General features: G+C 31.5%; 1 protein-coding gene across 1 annotated transcript; it reads left to right on the top strand.

Annotated features, from left to right (window-relative positions):
- Window positions 1-4,395: 4,395 nt before the first annotated feature.
- Window positions 4,396-13,797, top strand: LOC143057190 (proteasome subunit beta type-6-like). The gene is made up of 6 exons (XM_076230447.1): window positions 4,396-4,523; window positions 5,736-5,803; window positions 7,776-7,907; window positions 8,442-8,571; window positions 9,547-9,691; window positions 13,592-13,797. The coding sequence occupies exons 1-6, from the start codon at window positions 4,437-4,439 to the stop codon at window positions 13,720-13,722; spliced, it is 693 nt and encodes a 230-aa protein (XP_076086562.1). The 5' UTR covers window positions 4,396-4,436; the 3' UTR covers window positions 13,723-13,797.
- Window positions 13,798-21,373: the final 7,576 nt, after the last annotated feature.

Raw genomic sequence — 21,373 nt, 5'->3', positions numbered from 1 at the left:
ATAGAAATTCTGCAAAAATGACCAATTTTGGCATTATATGGTCAAAATAAGCATTTCATAGCTTTTTCAATTTTGATGCATAAGTGGCATTCTGACTTTCTATCTGACATGTTTTCATGTGTCAATTTTTGTGTTTCTATGCTTTAATCCAGTTTTATTACTCATTTGTGAACTCTGAATCTACAGAAAAGAAGATTATCTCAGACAATATGAGCAAAATGCGTTGTATAAATGACCCTCGTCTAACGCCCTGTTTGGATCAAGTTAAATGTGAGGAGCATGGCACATAAAAGTTGAAGTCCATAATAAAGACCTCACTAAATTTGTATAAAAAGCACTTAACAATGTCTTTTGTACCTGTTTCATTTCACATAATATCTTTCTTTACTTCTGTAGGATAGCATGTGGTTCAAATATAAGCCTGTTGAGACTTAAATTGCATGCAAGTTTTTCACTAAAAAGTGAAAAATCTTTGTATCAGACCATACTGTCTGCTAAAAAGGTTGAATGTAAGAGCCTTTTTGTGCTCAGATTTATTGTATCATGTCACCTGAGTATAGAAATGATAGAAAAGACACAAATTTTTATTTCCGATAGCTTCAATATGCATTTTTAAATGTAAATATGTGCTACGGCCTAAATTGACCCTAAATTATTTTTAGTCTTACTTGGCCTAAGACCCTTTTAAACTAATATGATATGTTATTTGTAAGTTTTCTTTCCATTTAAAGTACATTAAATACATATGTAAGGATTATTTATAATCAAAAAGCTTCACAAATTTAAAATTGCTGGAAAATATTACATCTTCATGTAAGGCCCCCCTTCAGTGGAAAACCTCCATTTTTAGGCACAGGCTCATATAAATTTGACTTTTGAATAATTATGCTAAGTCTGATATATCAAATGAGTACTCTATTGCTTTAAATACATGATATATTATATATTAAGGCATTTTAAAAGTATTTTTTTGCAATATTTAAATTTTAAAAGCCCCAAATGTTGATAGTTGAAATTTCTCAATTTTAACGTCTAAATTTAACACGCAAAGTTGAATATAGAATTAATCATATTGTCTATAATATATATCCTATTGCTATGAAACTTTGTAAGCAGTCTTATAATATATTAAGCTTTAGTCATACCAAGTTTTATTAAGATTGGTCAACTTTTTCTATCCTACTAGGTCCGAGTACACAGTTATCGTCCTTTGATTTTCGTTGTCCACGAATATAGTCCTTAGTGTGGACAGTGTGTTACTTGCCAATTTTTGTTATACCCCTTCCAAATTTATTTCTCCATGTTTTATGCCTCATATAGCAAGTTGGGGGGTGAAATGACTGTAAAAAAATTTGGGTCATAAATATTAATGTAAAGTAGTGATTAGGTCCAGCTGAAAAAGGTCAAAAATTAGCTCTTCGGAAGCTGTCAAAAGATTTCAAGACCCCCTTAACATAAAATTGTCCATATTTTGAGTTAGAGCTGATGAAGTTTTCTATAATTTTGATATAATTTGTCCCAAAAGTAGTACAACACACTGTAAAAATATTATTGAGAAAGCGCAGGTGGAATTTTTTTAATTTTCATTTATTGTCTAAAAGAAATGCACTACGAAATAACTGTGTACTCGGACCTGATTGTCTAAAATCTTATTGTTCTAAGTTCAGAGTTTTGGTTTACTTATATAAGTTGTGGTTACATTAACATGAAAATTAGCGCACATGTTTATTATGGTGTTAACTTTCTAAATCATATCCCAAATTAGGGTTTAACCCTGATTTCATGGTTCAATGAACTCAAATGTGATAATAAGTAGAAAGGCACATAGTAGACTGGTACCCGGCCGTTATTAAAAATCTTGATAATAGGAAGGCAATCAGCATACTGAATATTTTAAAGAGGGAACCAACCTAGGCGCATAGTATCATGTAAAATCTTGATAAAAGGAAGACAATCAGCATACTGAATATTTTACGGAGGGAACCAACCTAGGCGCATAGTATTATGTTAAATCTTTTTCTTGTTATATAAGCTAAATGAGCAATGCTTTTGGCCAAATTAACAGATGACATAATGAAACAACATTTGTTTCCTGGGTTTTTTATCTTCAAGAGGCAGATCAAGTAATTCAAATTGAACTTTATAAATTACTTATGCAAGAGCAAATTGAGACCTGTTGGATAGATATGATTTAAAAGAAAGTATATCAGACTTGTACATCTGTAATTTTGATAATACTATTGAGTGATTAAACAATATAAAAAAAAAAATTCTCTATATTGTGTAATTTCCTTGATCTAGGTTAATCAACAGTTCTTAAACTATTCATATAAGATTTGGGTTCCTAAATGAAACGTTTCAACTCTGCAGGACTACACATGGTGACATTACAAATCTATTCCACTAACGCTATATACAGTATTCGATCAAATCAGATTGATACGATTAAAATTATGTACAATCTTTGAGTCTGGTATTAATGTGTTGTCTGTTGCCTTGAGTGAAAATCTTCAACTTATAATTTTCAACAACCTAAGTCCTTGGCATGTACTATGTTCCATTTCATGATTGTTCTTGGAAAGAAAGAGTTCCTTTAGACTTCACTGGTGTTCCTCTGTTGTTAAAACTTGTGTGTTCAATCATCATGACCTCTACTGTGGCCACCTTTGAAGTAAGTTCCAGTGGCGGATCCAGAAATTTTCATAAGTAGGGGCCCACTGACTGACCTAAGAGGGGGCCCGCTCCAGTCACGCTTTAATGATTCCCTATATAAGCAAACCAAATTTTTTCGCAAAAAGCAGGGCCCCCCCTTAAATCCGCCTCTGAGTTCTCTTGTTGATATCTATCAGCTCATTGTGAATACAATTAAGCATGCATAGCATGTTATCACGGTCTAGAGATGACTGACAAGTCAGGCTATTTTTAAACCAAGACTTACCTACAAATCAAATCAAATTCTATCAATTCTTGATAAAATTGAAAGTAAAGATGCTGGTCTACAGTTGTTCATCTCGTAACATTGCCACTTTCATTGATAAGGGTACTCTAGCTTGCATATAAATATAAAGGTTGATGGAAAAATAACTGCAAAGGCTTAGATTAATAAAAAAGATATGCACATTAGATTCCTAAATCAATGGAGCACTAATATTTCAAGAATTTTTGAACCAACAGCGTCAAAACACGTAGAGTTATTAATTAGTTCATTAAAGAGTTCTATTGGATATAAACAATCACATTCAAATTAGTTGTTACCTATCTTTCTTTCAATTAACTTTTCTAACTTGGGTGATTTAAAGTTTTATTTGGGGTTGGCAATAATTGATGTAGCTACAGGTGTCATACCACCAAATCATAGTACATCACATCCTGTTTCATATTAAAAAAAAAAGGGCCGAAATATATATATCCCTTGAATTAGGAAGTCTTGTACCCTACATTTCATTGCAGTCAATATTTTTTAAGTCTTAGGTGTTTCAAAACAACTGTATGCATATTTTTTTATTTAGTGTTTCTATTCTGTATTCTGTATCTTCATATATTCTGCCAATATATGTACACCTTCAGTACAATGTAATAAATCCAATATAAATCCAATCACCAATAGAAATATAGTATGTACACAATACAAGTATGTCAATATATTCCTTCACCAGAATCACACATCAAGTCTTAATTATAAGATTTAAAATATATTTTCTTTTAAATAATAATAACTTGCAGTCCACACAAAACTAATACTTAACTAAATTTGACTTTCTTAAGATTTATATAAAATATTTTGAAAATTTGTGAACAGAAAAAAAAGGGATGAACATTTTAATTTATACTTCTGGTGATAGTTATTATCTTATATGAATGAAATGTTATGTAGTATTTTAACTGTACGTATATTGTATTGAACAGGATAAAAATTTGAAACAAAGATACCCCAGTAAATTCAGCATAATTTTGAAAAATGCCATATATAAATTACTATAATAGGGGAAAAACAATCCTGCTTATACTTGCAGTTTAACAAGAGTCACTTATAATCACAATGTTAACAATATTTATTGGGTAGATTATTATCTTTGGTGCAGATAATTATTCGATGTGTAAAAGTTAAAAAGAAAAATATCTTACAATAGAACTTTAATATAGTGCAAGTTCTTTTTTAAGTATTTTTGACATATTGTGTCAAGGGAGACAACCATTTAAAATTTTCTTTTTTTATCACGAAAACAAAATTGAGACAATTTCATTTTTTTTTTCCAAAATTCGTCCGCACCCACTTAATTTGCACTACCATTTACAAAAAATATCCTGCAAAACAAAGTATTTTCAAGTTTTTACAATTTAATGGTACATTGTTGTACTAGGTTTCACAATATTATTATAAACGGTCTTAAACTGTTTCTTTTAACCAGAGTTATTTCCCTTTAAAATTTGTGAAAATGGCAACGATGACTAGCAACTTTTCACCGGCAGGAATGTATTCGCCTTCTATTCCAGACTGGCTGAATGCAGAACATGAAACAGGGGTAAATGATACTTGTTACCTTGTTAACTTGTTTATATGAAGCTTATAAAGTATGTCCACAATGATACGAAAAGTTACAAGCCTCAGTTCCGTCGATGAGTTTCTCAAAAAATCGTTTCTTGTACTCTTAGTTTACTAATGCTTTGTATTCTCCCCATATAACATTTTTCTTGTAGTCCTTCACTTCACGAAGCAGCATGTATCTCCTTGTATTGTCTAAAGTACATCCGATTATTCATTGATGTGAAATAAATTATCTAAATTTTAATTTTTAGGATTTATATTTTATAACTTATTTTTTTGCTGCCTACCAACACAATAAAATCAGAAAAACAGCTTTCCTCAATCTCAATTTGGCATTACTTTATTATTAAACTAAAGTAACAGCCATCAGCAGTATTTGATTCTGAAACCTCAGTATGTAAAGACAGCAACCCACTGCAGAAACAAAGAAGATCTAGTACAACGATTTCATATGAACTCCCGAAACTCTATGAAATGAGAACTGACACATTCATATAATAACATAAGGAGTTATAAGGCTTTATCATTGATAAATAGTTATCAAAGGTATTGATCAGGATTATAATTTAGTACGCCAGATGGGCGTTTCGTCTACGTCATAAAACTCGTAAAGTTTGACATTGAGATCTATGTTAGAATATGAGGAAACATTCTCATTTTGGTTGTGTGAACTTTCAAAATTTGACTTTTTGAGTAGATATTTGTTTCTTTTTACAAAATCATCTTTGTCTCCACTAGGACATGTAGGACTCGAACCTCAGACATCTATGCCGTGTTACCAGGCAGCGCAGAAAACCTACTGAGCAAAAGAAGAATTTATGGCTGACTTAGTATCTACCACATTTACTCAGGGAAACAATCCTGACACACTTCTACCACTTCAAGTCATTATACTCTATAATGATATCTTCTTTTTTATATATATAATTCCCTGGGCCGGCTTGGTAATTCTTCCAACTGTGGGTTTTCAGTGTTAGATATATAGGCACCAATGTTACTAGAGAGCATGATTCTTACAAAATCATCTTAAGTCTCCACAATTTGTCCACTGGGACTCCAACCTGAGACATCTGTGTTACAAGTCATCTTTGGGGGTTTGTTTCAATAGTGTCATGTCCAATAGTTTCTTAAGGATCTTAAGTCTCTAATTTTGACGATATAATTATAAAAATGCATGTTATAATTCCAGACAACAATTATGGCTGTTGAATTTGATGGAGGTGTAGTAATTGGTGCAGATTCAAGAACCACCACTGGGTAAGTGTAGACAAAAATACATTTATATATATATTTTACTGAAGGTGTGGAATATAATAGAATTTGGTGAAACTGTCATACAAGCGAGAGGTTTAGCTAGCTATAAAACCAGGTTCAATCCACAAATTTCTACATAAGAAAATGCCTGTACCAATTCAGGAATATGACAATTTTTGATTTTGGACTTTCCGCTTCCTTGAAGTTCAGTATTTTTGTGATTTTACTTATTATACAAACTGCCAATTATGAATACTTTGTTAATACATGATATATGCATTTAACATGTTTAATGCATCAGTGTATTTGAAGTAGGTTTGATAATCATAAGCATTCTAAATATATTTTATAGTCAACTTTCAGTAAGTTATTAAGTTTGAGCTTATAGGACCTCCTTTTTGAGATATTTGAGATTTAAAATATGGTGGGAAAAGGCTGACTCAGACTTTTACCTTATATTTGCATTGGTATTATTTGGGTCTCAAAACAAAGGAAAGAAAATCCAGAATCTTCTAAAATTTTGGTAAATAACCTTTCATGAGCTATTAAGTCTTATATGAAAAAGTAAATGGGTGTTATGGGGCAAAATATTTTACATTGTATTGTATGGAAAAAACACCAAGGAGTCCGAACGTTTGACACAAATTCCAAACCTCACCTAAGTACATCCTTAAACCTATTTCTCTTTAAGAAGTAAATCTCACAAGTTGTTAAACCTCTTTCTCTTAAAGAAGTAAATCTCACAAGTTGTTAAACCTATTTCCTTTAAGAAGTAAATCTCACAAGTTGTTAAACCTATTTCTCTTTAAGAAGTAAATCTCACAAGATGTTAATCTTATTTCTCTTTAAGAAGTAAATCTCACAAGTTGTTAAACTTATTTCTCTTTAAGAAGTAAATCTCACCAGTTGTTAAACTTATTTCTCTTTAAGAAGTAAATCTCACAAGTTGTTAAACCTATTTCTCTTTAAGAAGTAAATCTCACTAGTTGTTAAACCTATTTGTCTTTATAAGAAGTAAATCTCACAGGTTGTTAAACTTATTTCTCTTTAAAAAGTAAATCTCACAAGTTGTTAAACTTATTTCTCTTTAAGAAGTAGATCTCACCAGATGTTAAACCTAAGAAGTAGATCCCACCAGATGTTAAACCTATTTCTCTTTAAGAAGTAAATCTCACAAGTTGTTAAACCTATTTCTCTTTAAGAAGTAAATCTCACAAGTTGTTAATCTTATTTCTCTTTAAGAAGTAAATCTCACCAGGTGTTAAACTTATTTCTCTTTAAGAAGTAGATCTCACCAGGTGTTAAACCTATTTCTCTTTAAGAAGTAAATCTCACAAGTTGTTAAACTTATTTCTCTTTAAAAAGTAAATCTCACAAGTTGTTAAACTTATTTCTCTTTAAGAAGTAAATCTCACAAGTTGTTAAACCTATTTCTCTTTAAGAAGTAGATCTCACAAGTTGTTAAACTTATTTCTCTTTAAAAAGTAAATCTCACAAGTTGTTAAACTTATTTCTCTTTAAGAAGTAAATCTCACAAGTTGTTAAACTTATTTCTCTTTAAGAAGTAAATCTCACAAGTTGTTAAACGTATTTCTCTTTAAGAAGTAAATCTCACAAGTTGTTAAACGTATTTCTCTTTTTAAAAGAAGTAAATCCCACAAGTCTTTAAGAGAAATAGGTTTAACAACTTGTGAGATTTAGATATCGCTTGGTATCAACTCTTGTTATTTAATTTAAATACCAGTAGTGGTAATAAACTTGTCAAAGGCTTGTTTATTAATATACTGAAATTGAATAAACTTGTGTTATTACTAATACTGCTGCAATATCCCATTCTCACTCGTTACGAAACCTACAAAACCTATACCAGTAATTATTAACTTATCTGCTAATAAAAAAAAAAAAAAATTGATAAAACTATTTTAATCAAAACTTTCTGTTTATCTGGATTGATTTACAAGTATTTTTTTTCCAGGTCTTACATTGCTAACCGTGTAACAGACAAACTGACAAAAGTTACAGATAAAATATATTGTTGTCGATCTGGATCTGCCGCTGATACACAGGCAATAGCAGATATAGTTAACTATCATCTTAACTTCTACAAGTAAGTGTTTCAGTTATTTTAATAGAAAGGTATTGGTCGTGTCATCTTTTCTGTACTTCTGTACTCCTTTTGATTGTCTCTGACTGATTAAAGTTCCATTACATTTTCCTCAGGATTTGAATATCGGAGCATTCTAAAATTTGGCGTCAAGCTCATCTGACCTGAAGGTCAGCATAGCAGATATGATCAACATGATCAACTCCTTCATATTCATAGGAGTTCTGGCTAATAAACATGATAAATGAAAAATTACACTTTTGAAAAAAGGTCATGGCTGGTATTGTATGTAAATAATTTAAAGAAAATTTACATAGTTCTTTCCTAGTTTTGCGACATTTAAAATGAGTAATCTCTGTATATACATGTATGTGTAAAGTACATTTTTCAGTAAAGTTTTATTTTCTTACCATAATTTTTAAAAGTTGTTAGATTATTTTCATTTTTTCAAAATAAATTTTCTTGAGTATGTAGCATATTTGCCACAATATTTACATTATCTTATTTTATAATGTTATGCAACAATTTGATTTTTAGAATGGATTTTGGAGAAGAACCTGAGGTGAAAGTAGCAGCCAATGTATTTAGAGAGTTATGTTATCAGAACAGAGATAGTGTGTCAGCAGGTATACTGGTAGCTGGCTGGGATAAAGTCAATGGAGGACAGGTCAGATATTTATAGACTAACTAATCGAAGAATTCAAATAAAGAAAAATATTCAATGATTGACCGAACAACACATTAATTCACGAATGCGCGTAGCATTTACTCTTAGTCTTTATGGGTACTCTGATTGCTTCCACTAACCATGCTTCTTTTAAAAAAAACACCAATGGAAGAAATATAAAGCAGGTAGTTGCAATAAAGTCAGATGTTGAAATAATTCTATTAGAAAAAATCTTCTATCTTCTGTCCTTGTACAAACTGTATGCTAAATTGCAGTATGGAGGTCTCATTAAAATGCACCTGGACCATTCAGATCATTAGTGATCATGCTGTTCCCATAATACAACACAATTTAGGGATTGGGTTTTATAAATGAATAAAGCTAATATAATCCCTAAATATTTGCACAAGCCAGAAGTGGGAAAAGTAGTGTTTACAAAAAATAAACCTCCAAGATAAATTAAAAAAACCTTACAAAATGAAGTGTTTGACAATATTAACTTACAGAATGAATGGAAAAAAATCTGTCATATTCCTGATTTGATAAAAAGTATTTTCCAAAGAAAAATGGTGGGTTATCATGGATAAACTTGGTTTTATAGCTTTCTAAACCTCCTATGCACATATCCTAGAAATTCTGACTGAAACAGGTTTATTATTACCTTATACAATTACAAACTGTATTTTCAAGATCAAGATTTTTCTATTGTTATGAGGATTTTGTGACATAATGTATTTTATTTTACGAAATTTTCCTTGGGTAATTTCCTTTCTTAGAACAGTAGATCTAAAGTAATATGAAAAATTATTGCTAGAATCTAAGTGAGCACGCACCGTTGTCAATGAATTTAACAAAGTCTTTACAGGTAAAAACGATAAACAGATATATATAGGTCATCTCAACTTGATTGCTTTTCTCACTTTCGCCCTCCCAGCTTATCAACAATAATCTATAAACATACGTATTTTTTCCCAGGTATACACTGTGCCTCTCGGAGGTATGTTGACACGTATGCCATTTGCTACAGGAGGATCTGGTAGTACATATGTGTATGGATATGTTGACACACATTACAAAGAACACATGTCAAAAGATGAATGCTTACAATTCATCTCTAGAGGTAATATTATATAATAGAAGGAATGTGGTGACTTGATGCATTAAAGGGGCACTAGCTGTCAAATTCATGGTCACTGATTTAACTCAAATTCTCATATTTGATTTATAACAATGTAAAACATTTATCCAAACTATCAAAAGTCTAAAATAAATAGTTTACAGAGCATGGGATAGATAATATATAGGTTCGTTTCATGTGTATTTTAGTCCAGACGCCATCTAATTAACTATCGATTTGACCTCATATGACCATATAAGTGATGTAAACATAAATAAAGATATGAATAGATTAAACCAGCACGTGCAATTGGATTTTTATACGTCTGTTTGATTTTATTTTATAGATTTAAAATAGATGTTTCTCATTGTTTTTAACCATATAAGAATGATTTTATGTGCATCGAATTAGTAATAAAATGATTTACCGTAGTTTCACTTTCATTGTTGATATTCTTTTTCTTTAAATAACCAGTACACGTACAATGCATGCGTTGTCAATTTCTAGCTAGGGGTTAAATTGAAGCTCACATGAATACGGATTTAAAGAGGTCGACTCATTCACTTGCAAGTGAATAACTAATTATCAATGTTTCTTAGCGTAATTTGACAAAATGGAACCTTTTTGGCTGCAAAAAGAGAATTGTTATTTCACTATTTCACTTTCATTATTGATTGAACAGAAAAAAATCAAACTTTAGATTTTTAGCTCACCTGTCCCGAAGGGACAAGTGAGCTTATGCCATCACTTGGCGTCCGTCGTCGTCCGTCGTCTGTCGTCCGTCGTCTGTCGTCGTCTGTCGTCGTAAACTATTTCAAGAATCTTCTCCTCTGAAACTACTGGGCCAAATACTTTCAAACTTTAACTGAATGTTCCTTAGGGTATCTTATTTATAAATTGTATCCGAAGTTTTGATCTATCAACAAACATGGTCACCATTGCTAAAAATAGAACATAGGGGTCAAATGCAGTTTTTGGCTTATAACTCAAAAACCAAAGCATTTAGAGCAAATCTGACATGGGGTAATATTGTTTATCAGGTCAAGATCTATCTGCCCTGAAATTTTCAGATGAATCAGACAACCCGTTGTTGGGTTGCTGCCCCTGAATTGGTAATTTTAAGGAAATTTTGCTGTTTTTGGTTATTATCTTGAATATTATTATAGATAGAGATAAACTGTAAACAGGAATAATGTTCAGCAAAGTAAGATTTACAAATAAGTCAACATGACGGAAATGGTCAGTTGACCCCTTTAGGAGTTATTGCCCTTTATAGTCAATTTTTAACCATTTTTCGTAAATCTTAGTAATCTTTTACAAAAATCTTCTCCTCTGAAACTACTGGGCCAAATACTTCCAAACTTAAATTGAATGTTCCTTAGGGTATCTAGTTTGTAAATTGTATCCGAAGTTATGATCTATCAACAAACATGGTCGCCATTGCTAAAAATAGAACATAGGGGTCAAATGCAGTTTTTGGCTTATAACTCAAAAACCAAAGCATTTAGAGCAAATCTGACAGGGGTAATATTGTTTATCAGGTCAAGATCTATCTGCCCTGAAATTTTCAGATGAATCAGACAACCTGTTGTTGGGTTGCTGCCCCTGAATTGGTAATTTTAAGGAAATTTTGCTGTTTTTGGTTATTATCTTGAATATTATTATAGATAGAGATAAACTGTAAACAGGAATAATGTTCAGCAAAGTAAGATTTACAAATAAGTCAACATGACGGAAATGGTCAGTTGACCCCTTTAGGAGTTATTGCCCTTTATAGTCAATTTTTAACCATTTTTCGTAAATCTTAGTAATCTTTTACAAAAATCTTCTCCTCTGAAACTACTGGGCCAAATACTTCCAAACTTTAACTGAATGTTCCTTAGGGTATCTAGTTTGTAAATTGTATCAGAAGTTGTGATCTATCAACAAACATGGTCGCCATTGCTAAAAATAGAACATAGGGGTCAAATGCAGTTTTTGGCTTATAACTCAAAAACCAAAGCATTTAGAGCAAATCTGACGTTGGGTAATATTGTTTATCAGGTCAAGATCTATCTGCCCTGAAATTTCCAGATGAATCAGACAACCTGTTGTTGGGTTGCTGCCCCTGAATTGATAATTTTAAGGAAATTTTGCTGTTTTTGTTTATTATCTTGAATATAATTATAGATAGAAATAAACTGTAAACAGCAATAATGTTCAGCAAAGTAAGATCTTCAATTAAGTCAATTTGACCAAAATTGTCAATTGACCCCTTAAGGAGTTATTGCCCTTTAAAGACTTTTTTCACAATTTGTTCATCATGTTGACTTACTTTAAAAAATCTTCTCCTTTGAAACTGCTGTATCAATTTCAGCCAAACTTAGGCTAAATGAGTTTCAGAGTATCTAGTATAAATTTTATATTTTATTTCCTTGTATGTCAAGAAACATAGCTCCTATGGCTAAAATAGAACATAGGAGAAAATGATTATTATACCCCCGCTTTAAAAAAGGGGGGGTATACTGTTTTACCTCTGTCTGTCAGTCCGTCCGTCAGTCCGTCCATCAGTCCGTCAGTCAGTCCGTCCCATGAAACTTTCGTCACATTTTTCTCAGCAACTACACATCCACCCTTTCTGTAATTTGGTATCAACATTTATATATGTCAGCCATACCGTGTGATGCGTTTTCAGATTCATCACTTGACAACTTCCTGTTTACCGAACACTTGTCTGATTTTACACATGATAGCCAAGTTGAAAATTTTCGTCACATTTTCCTCAGGAACTACAATACAAGGATTTCTGAAATTTGGTTTCAGGATTTATATAAGTCAGCTATACCGTGTGATGCGTTTTCAGATTCATCACTCGACAACTTCCTGTTTACCGAACACTTGCATATTTTTTTTTTTTTGGCTTTTGAAGAAAATAGGACGATCCAAAAAACATTTAAATAAATTGAAAAGCCAAAATAATCATTGATGAGAGATTTAACCAAAAGAATTAAGGTGAGCGATTCAGGCTCTTGAGAGCCTCTTGTTTATATATCTCGTAGCTAGTGCCCTTTTAAACCACAAAGTACTGGTACCTGTACACAATTTACGAAACTTAATCAATGTAACTTTGCTTTTTTTGCTGGTCTTCATCTCAAAGTCACAATTAGGCCTTCAACCTTGACCAAAAATTCATTCTTCCTTGCACAGAATAATTTCTGTTTGGTTTTCTCTTTCCCTGGAAATAACCCATATTGTACCAATATATGGGTAAAAAAAGAACCGAATGATACCAGAGGGATATTCAAACTCAGAAGTCAAAAATAAACTGACAATGTGATTGCTAAAAAAGAATAACATGGCAACAATTTTGCTTAAATATGGAAGCATCATGATAAAAATTGATTTTCATAAATTAAATGTAGAAGCTTCATATATACTATCACAGGATGATTTTTGTCAATTTCTCAAATTATATTTGAAAAGTTAAACTTGCAACTGTTATTAACAAACTATACCTAAATTTGAAGATCTTTCTATGCATTCCTTCTGAAGGTTGTGTGCTCTTTCTGAAAACTGGCTTTGATTTTACATCCAAAAACTTAAAGTGCTGAAAAGTGGAGATTAGGAATGCCTTCTACTGTCAAGGATCAAGCGGTCCTTTTCGGCTAGAATTAGTGTCAAATTAATTATAATTTTACTGTGATTCTTCAAAATATCCTTATTGTGATATGTTAGAGGTCTCAATTAATTATCATTTTCATTATTTTGGGGGAATATTAAACGTGATTCATCAAAATCAGTTGATTTTTTTTTACTATTTAAAAGAAAGTGTTCATTTTATCATCATAACAAACCTCAAAGAGGTGTTAAATCACCAACAAATATCAGTATTTTCCTTTATAAATTGATGAATTTATATTTTAGGTGTTGCATTGGCCATGAGTAGAGATGGTTCCAGTGGTGGTGTTATACGTATGGCATGTATTACCAAGGAAGGCGTGGAAAGATTTGTACTCACAGGAAAGGACATTCCTAAAGTCTTTGATGCCTACTAATGTTAGGATTATAATGACATTGTCATGTTAGCTGTGTTTCATGATTTAATATTAAATTTCATCATTTCTTTGTAATATTATTTGTTTTTGATGCTACCTCATCATTGTTTCCACCTGCTACTTATGAAAGTGGCTGAATGCAAGACATGGGAATAATTATTAGACAGCAGCTGTGAGTGTATACATTTTGTAAACCGCTATATATTTCTGAAGGAAGAAATCTTGGATGCTTCACACCTTGTATGCAGATGCCACATGTTATAAAGTTTCTGTTAATCATATGTTCATTTTTTCCCCCTCATTTTCATAGTTCAGCAACTGCTAGACTTTTAGAGGGAGTATTAAGTTTTACTCTTGTCTGTCTGTATGTACTTATGTATGTCCTAAAGTTGGTTTCAATTTATCTAACTTTATTTTGTCTTCACCAAATATACACAATACTTATTACCACAAAACACAGATAAAGTTTGAATTTGGTGGCGACATTTTAACCATTCTAGAGTTATGCCCCTTTACAAATGGAAAAATTGCTAAATTTTTTGTTTCCGTTCTATTACTTTAGTTTGCCTCAACTACAAAATGTAAATGTTATGAAACTTATACACAATGCTTATTTCTAAAAAATACAGATAATATTTTAATTTTGGTGGTGTTACTTTAACCATTCTAGAGTTATGCTCCTTTACAAATGGAAAAGTTGCTGAATTTTTCATTTCCAATCTCGTAACTTAAGTTCGCCTCAACCAAATTTTATGAAACTTATACACAATACATTTTACGACAAAACTCAAGTCAAGTACAAATTTGGGTAGCGTCACTTTTCGATACTTCAGTTATGTCCTTTTAGAACTTTATATGATATGCAAAAAGTAAAATCACAAAAATACTGAACTCCAAGGAAAATTCAAAAAGGAAAATCCCCAATCAAATGGCAAAATCAAAAGTTCAAACACATCAAATGAATGGATAGGCATCATCTGCGTCCCACGGTCACATTCCCCATTTATTTGTCATATAGAATACTCACTTTTTATGAGCAGTTGGAACACTTTTTTGGTATATAGGATCCTTGCAAGGTCTGCCTGTTCATCAGACAGGGTACATGCATCTGTTATCGATTTCATTTCATGGATTGTTCTTTCAAGGTTAAATCCATATTTAAGATACTTTAGACAATAGTCAACTATATTTGATGTATGGAATGATTTACATGTCTGACTGGCAGGTTTCATCTGACCTTGATCTCATGTTCATGGTTCATAGGTCACTGTTAATGTTTTGTGGTTTTGTCTGTTTCACAGATACTATAAACAATGGGCCAGCTATATTTGGTGTATGTAATAATTGTTCAATATAAAAACGATAAGATAAGAAATGATTAATAATGAGACAAGTATCCACCAGAGTTCAAATGAAGAGGATATATGGCCTTCAACAATGAAACAAACCCATATGATATAGCCTGCTATAAAAGGCCCTGGCATAAAAAATGTGAAACAATTCAATTGAGAATACTAACAGCCTAACTTGTAACAAAACAAATATGGCAGACATGAACCAACTCATCAGGTCGATACAAAGCAGCCTGGACATTACAGAGTATTATTGTAATTACAGAAACTAGTGTGATGTTTTTATTATTGCGAAAAGTGCAAGAGGGTTATAATCTGAATAGTTTAAACTAGCATTTTGAAATTTTTATATGAATAAAATAGGATTTTTCTCAATATCACAAAAAATAAAATCCTATTTTAGTCTAAAAGGACAAAATCGCAATAAAATATGCAAGTGAAATTTTATGAATTTACATTATTGTTAGCTGAGTAACTGTATAGGGAAGATTTCCGATACCTTAAACTTGACATCAATTTTATTCAGTAATGAGATTAACTACTTTTAATGTGTGTTTTTTTTCAAATTTTGGAGTCAAATATGAAAGATTTTAGCTGGATATCACAGTCAACTTCATTTGAGTTTCTTTAATAGTTATCCCACAAGGACGCGGTGTGTCAGTGTAAGATCACCCCGATGGCCGGAGGCCAGAGGGTGATCTAACACTGACACACCAAGTCGGAATGGGATAACTATTTTACATCCCAGCTGTTTTAGATTAGACGGAAAACCATTTACAGTTCATAAAATCTACTTTAGAATGCCACACAACCATTATAATATACTTTATATATTACTATATAATGTATACCCTTAATGACCCTAAAACACGATGAGTAGATATCAAATAATGCCAACTCGCCCCCTGGCCAATCGGTCCACACTATATCACCACTTTATAAAAAAAATCGCCCCTCTCTTGTTTACCTACTCGCCCCACTTTTGAAAAAGTGTAAAATCAAATTGAACAATCAGTCTGAAAACTCACTTATTCATGTTATTAACGAAAAAGGTTTAAACCCCACTGAATAAAGTTTGACAACTCGCCCCACTTAAAAAAAAATAGTGGTATGTGTCGTGGCTTGATATGCTAAAGGTCTTGAGTTCGAATCCCAGCATATACACTGGATTTTTTCTACGTGGATTTTGATAGATAGTCTTTTCCGTATAATTAATTATAAGTTTTATAATAGTGGATTTGACATTCCCGCCAAAATGTTACAGAACAAAGGAAAGCATGCATAACAAAGAAACTCAAACTAGGGTGATCCGGCTCAGATCACCCCTGTTAGAACAAAGGAGCTGGGGTGTAATGATAATGACACATTTTTTATCATAAATATTAGTCAGAACAGTGCTCACTAACTGTATAAATGATTGTTTGTCTAACCTATAATTAGGCTAAAATGTAATCACTTAAAATGTGTTCATAAACAGTTAAATAATAAATAATTCAAAAGTGAACACTGAACACTTTTGAACAGTGTTTCTGATAGAAAATGGTTTTAAAAATATAGACTGCTTTTGTAAAAAGTACTCATAACTCCTGTTTAACTGTTTTCAACATGGACTGAACTGTTTTGGAATATTCCATTATGAACTACATTAAGGTTCAGATAATTTAAAATGGACTGATCTAACTTGTGACACCTTTTTTACCTGTTTTCAACATGAACTGAACTGTTTTGGAATATTCCATTATGAACTATATTAAGCTATGGGTCATTTTAAATGAACTTAACTATGTGGGAAAATCCATTTGAAAATAAATTCACCCATTTTTTATAATGAGTAAGTCTATTACAGTATCTGAAAACCATTTTATGATAATAAAAGGATATGTAAATTAGTCAATTTGTTACAAAGAATTAAATTAAAATTATTTTAAAATCAGTTGGGAACAATATCTACACACATAATACATGTAACAACATTGTTGTAGTTGTGAGTTTTTGTCTCATTTCAGAGATAAAAAAAAAGCAAGAATACGGTCGGTTTTGTGATATTCTGCATTGTGTTGTATTAGCAATGGCACATCTCATTTCCATACAGATTATTACTTTAAGCCCCACCGCCTCACTCATGGTCTATTGACTTTAAAACTCTTGCTTAGTTTACATTTATTAGATTGTTATAAGATTAGTTTGTGGGATAGGGAACCACTACTAGTGGTATGTCAATGGTATTTGGTATGCATTTGTATAAGCATTGGCAGCATCTTATTTCCATGGAGATTATTTGACCCTGTCCCGCAGTCAGGTTTCATAGACTTTGAATGTTTTGCATAGCCAATAGGTTAATGTTTATGGTTAGATTAGTTGAAAAGGTGAATTTTAATGATTCAATGGTATTTGGTATCCTGTTTTTCAAGGACTGGCGTTTTTATTTTCATGGAGGTTTTAGCCTTCCACCTTGTTATGGTTCATTGAATGTTTTGCATAGTTTACACACATTCAGCCATTTGAGTCTTTCATCTATTTTTGTTTTGTTTTGATCTGCCTTCAATAAAAATGTTGTGCAAAACAGTCAGATGAGTCATTAAAATCATAGCTCACAAATATTCAAATGACCCAAGTGAGCTATTCAAGCTACAAAAGTATTGTTCGGAATAAAGTTCAAGCTGATCTGACCTGTTGTAAGTTATTTTGTTTTGATCATAAGCATTGTTTTTTAAGAAGTACATTTGAAAAAAACACTCAACACTTAAAATTGATTCAATCATAATCATGAACTTTTATTAAATATTAATCTTTTTAAATATTTAAAAATAAATATTTTGGAACACATAAATAAATAAAAAAACAAAAATAACAAGTATGAATAATGTAAACCAATCAAATTGTATGGCCACACAGGTGGGTATGTTGTTATGACAATAAAGGTGTGTGTTCTTACTTTGTATCATGTGTATTTCTTTGATATGTAATATCCATGTTGTCACATCTAGCTGTAGAAAAATTAAAAATTCTGTTATTCACAGCTATGCTTAAAAAATCCAATTGTTATAATCAAATCAAAAACCAATATATTCAGAAAATTGTTATTGTGGATTCATTATTTTTCAATTCATTAAAATACTTTTTTTCCTCATCCACAAAAAATAATACACACACACACAAAAAAAACCAATGCACAGTAATTTCAACGTAATATAAAGCTTTCTACCAAAATGCAGCTCAATTGATTTACATTATGCAATGTTAGTACATGTAAGCATTCATAATAAGTACATACTGCAATATAGAACTTCCAGGATATTTTGTAAAATGGCTGTAAAAAATTTATACATGTAAGTACAATTCAAATGTTTTGTTGACAAGGAATTGTTCGAGAGCTCTGCATAGAATGACCAACTCAACCATACACACACTTCCAAAAAACTTATTTTAATTTTTTGTAGAAAAATAACAAAAGACTCAACCTTGAATACAAAAAATCTTTTGTATTCAGTTCTACTTTTATCCATTTAGAATGTAAGTTTTGTCATGTGTGTATCAGCAGTTAAATTATTCTTATAAATGAAGCATCCCCTGGTATACCCAGAATGCAACTGATACTCATTGAACCAAATTCTTACATTATTCTCTAAATCTGCTAGGTCATTGAATATGACCACTTTTTTTCTGTAAAAAAATCTTTAAAGAGCTTATGTTTATACTTTGCATTTCTAACCAAATCAACAAAAATAATTCCTTATTTGTGTAATGGATGAAAGTCTATAAAGAATACCTTCTTTTAAAAAAGAAAATAACATGTGGGATGGAGAATTTATATTTTAATATTGATCTTTTTAAATATTCTTCTTCTAAAGCTACCAGTCAAAAGATTCTTACACCTTATAGGAATAATGACTCTGTATAAACATAAATACAAGAAAATGTCATATAATAGCCAATGAGAGGTGTTTTTCCCCCCACCAGACAACAAATGACCCTAAATTTAGCAATTTTAAATCACCATACAGCCTTCAACAATAAACAAAAGCCTTATCACATTACAATCTATACAAGACCTTATCATGAGAAATGTAAAAGTATTGTATAAACACTCCAAGAAGTTTTTTTGAATGGTCATCGTGTCATATAGGTCACCAATAAGATCAATGAAAATTTGTCTTTGTTTTCATCTTAAAAAGTGAAATAAAAGTTTTTGCATGAATGATTCAATGGGTTATGTCTTAATAACAGTGGTTAATTTTGGAGATATGGTGCTAAATATTGTTATGTACTAAGATAAAAATGCTATTTGCATATACCTACATGTACATAGTATAAGCTTTTTATATATACTAGAACACACCCATGATATCGCGGGTCCGTGACTGAATTAAAGTATATAACTTTGCGCAAGCCTTATTTTAATATTAGTATTGTCATCTGATAAAGTCATGCCAATTATAACATTTTCTCTGTTTTCAAATCTTTCTGTTTGAACCCGTCAAACTGGAACTTATCAATTATTGGTAATTACTGTAATATTAATTATTTGGAAAACAAAAGGTCCTGGAATGGAGTATTTTTTTAATCAACAACATTGTCCTATATTAGTTATAAATAAAGTTGAATTCTTTGATTCGCTGTTTTACGTCATGTCCGCTAACAAATTGAAAACTGTACCTATATGCCTTATTTTTAGTCCAGATGTTTAGTATTCGTATTGTTATCTTAGAAAGTCTTACTGATTAAAATACTACAATTTAGTAGTGTCAATCCTGTGATTATGACCCGTGTATATTGTTTTCAAATCTTTCTGTTTGAACCCGTCGAACTGGAACTTATCAATTATTGGTAATTACTGTAATATTAATTATTTGAAAAACAAAAGGTCCTGGAATGGAGTATTTTTTAATCAACAACATTGTCCTATATTAGTTATAAATAAAGTTGAATTCTTTGATTCGCTGTTTTACGTCATGCCCGCTAACAAATTGAAAACTGTACCTATACGCCTTATTTTTAGTCCAGATGTTTAGTATTCGTATTGTTATCTTAGAAAGTCTTACTGATTAAAATACTACAATTTAGTAGTTTCAATCCTGTGATTATGACCCGTGTATATAGCACATTAATCCTGAATACACCGTTTGGTGGTGCGCCTGTCAGATGCGGAACGTACAGATAAGGTAATAGGTAACAGGTGAATATACTATTGGTATCGGTATCGGACTCGACCCGGAACTTCTTAAATATTGGCAATATTAATTACGTGGAAAACAAAAGGGCCTGGAGTGGTGTAATTTTTAATCTAAACCTTTGATTCGCTGTTTTACGTCATGCCCGTTAACAAATTAAAAACTGTACCTATACGCCTTATTTTTAGTCCAGATGTTTAGTATTCGTATTGTTATCTTAGAAAGTCTTACTGATTAAAATACTACAATTTTGTAGTGTCAATCCTGTGATTATGACCCGTGTATATAGCATATTAATCCTGAATACACCATTTGGTGGTGCGCCTGTCAGATGCGGAACGTACATGTAGATAAGGTAATAGGTAACAGGTGAATATACTATTGGTATCGGTATCGGACTCGACCCGGAACTTCTTAATTATTGGCAATATTAATTACGTGGAAAACAAAAGGGCCTGGAGTGGTGTAATTTTTAATCTACACCTTTGTACTATATTAGTTATATATAAAGTTGAATTCTTTGATTCGTCGTTTTTACATGATGACAGCTGACAAATTGGACCTCGTAATTTTAGTATTATAGATATTCATTTTTTATGTTATACAAGTGGAGAGAATTTAATAAAACCAGTGGCGGATCCAGAAACTGACTGCCTAAAAGGGGCCGCTCCAGTCATGCTTCAGTGATTTTCTATATAATCAACCAAATTTTTCCCCCCAAAAAGGGGGGACTGGGCCCCCTGCTCCCTTTGAATCCGCCTCTGAAAATATTGAACCTGAATCTGAATTGAAAACAGAAAAGTATGTATATTTCTGTAATGAGTATTTTTCAAAATAAATGCCATGGATTAAAACAAAATGAACTCAATCAGCACTTAATTACAAATCTAAATAAAATCATTAAAATCACTCATTTTTAAAATAATGTATCTGTAAAATGTCCAGGTACTCTACAGGTACCAAAAACCGTGGATTCATTATTATTAGTTGGAAACCAATTTTCGTGTATTTTGTGGGTATAGGTGAAACACGAATTCAAATGTTCAACGAATTACAAATTTTCTATGGCTTTGTATGCAAAGATTGGCAAAAAAACGAATTCAAATATTCACGAAAATGCAAGATTTC

Source organism: Mytilus galloprovincialis, chromosome 13, assembly GCF_965363235.1.
Source record: "Mytilus galloprovincialis chromosome 13, xbMytGall1.hap1.1, whole genome shotgun sequence".
Taxonomy (NCBI): Eukaryota; Metazoa; Mollusca; class Bivalvia; order Mytilida; family Mytilidae; genus Mytilus; species Mytilus galloprovincialis.
Note: the sequence above shows the minus strand (reverse complement) of the source record. Positions and strands in the feature narration are given on the sequence as shown.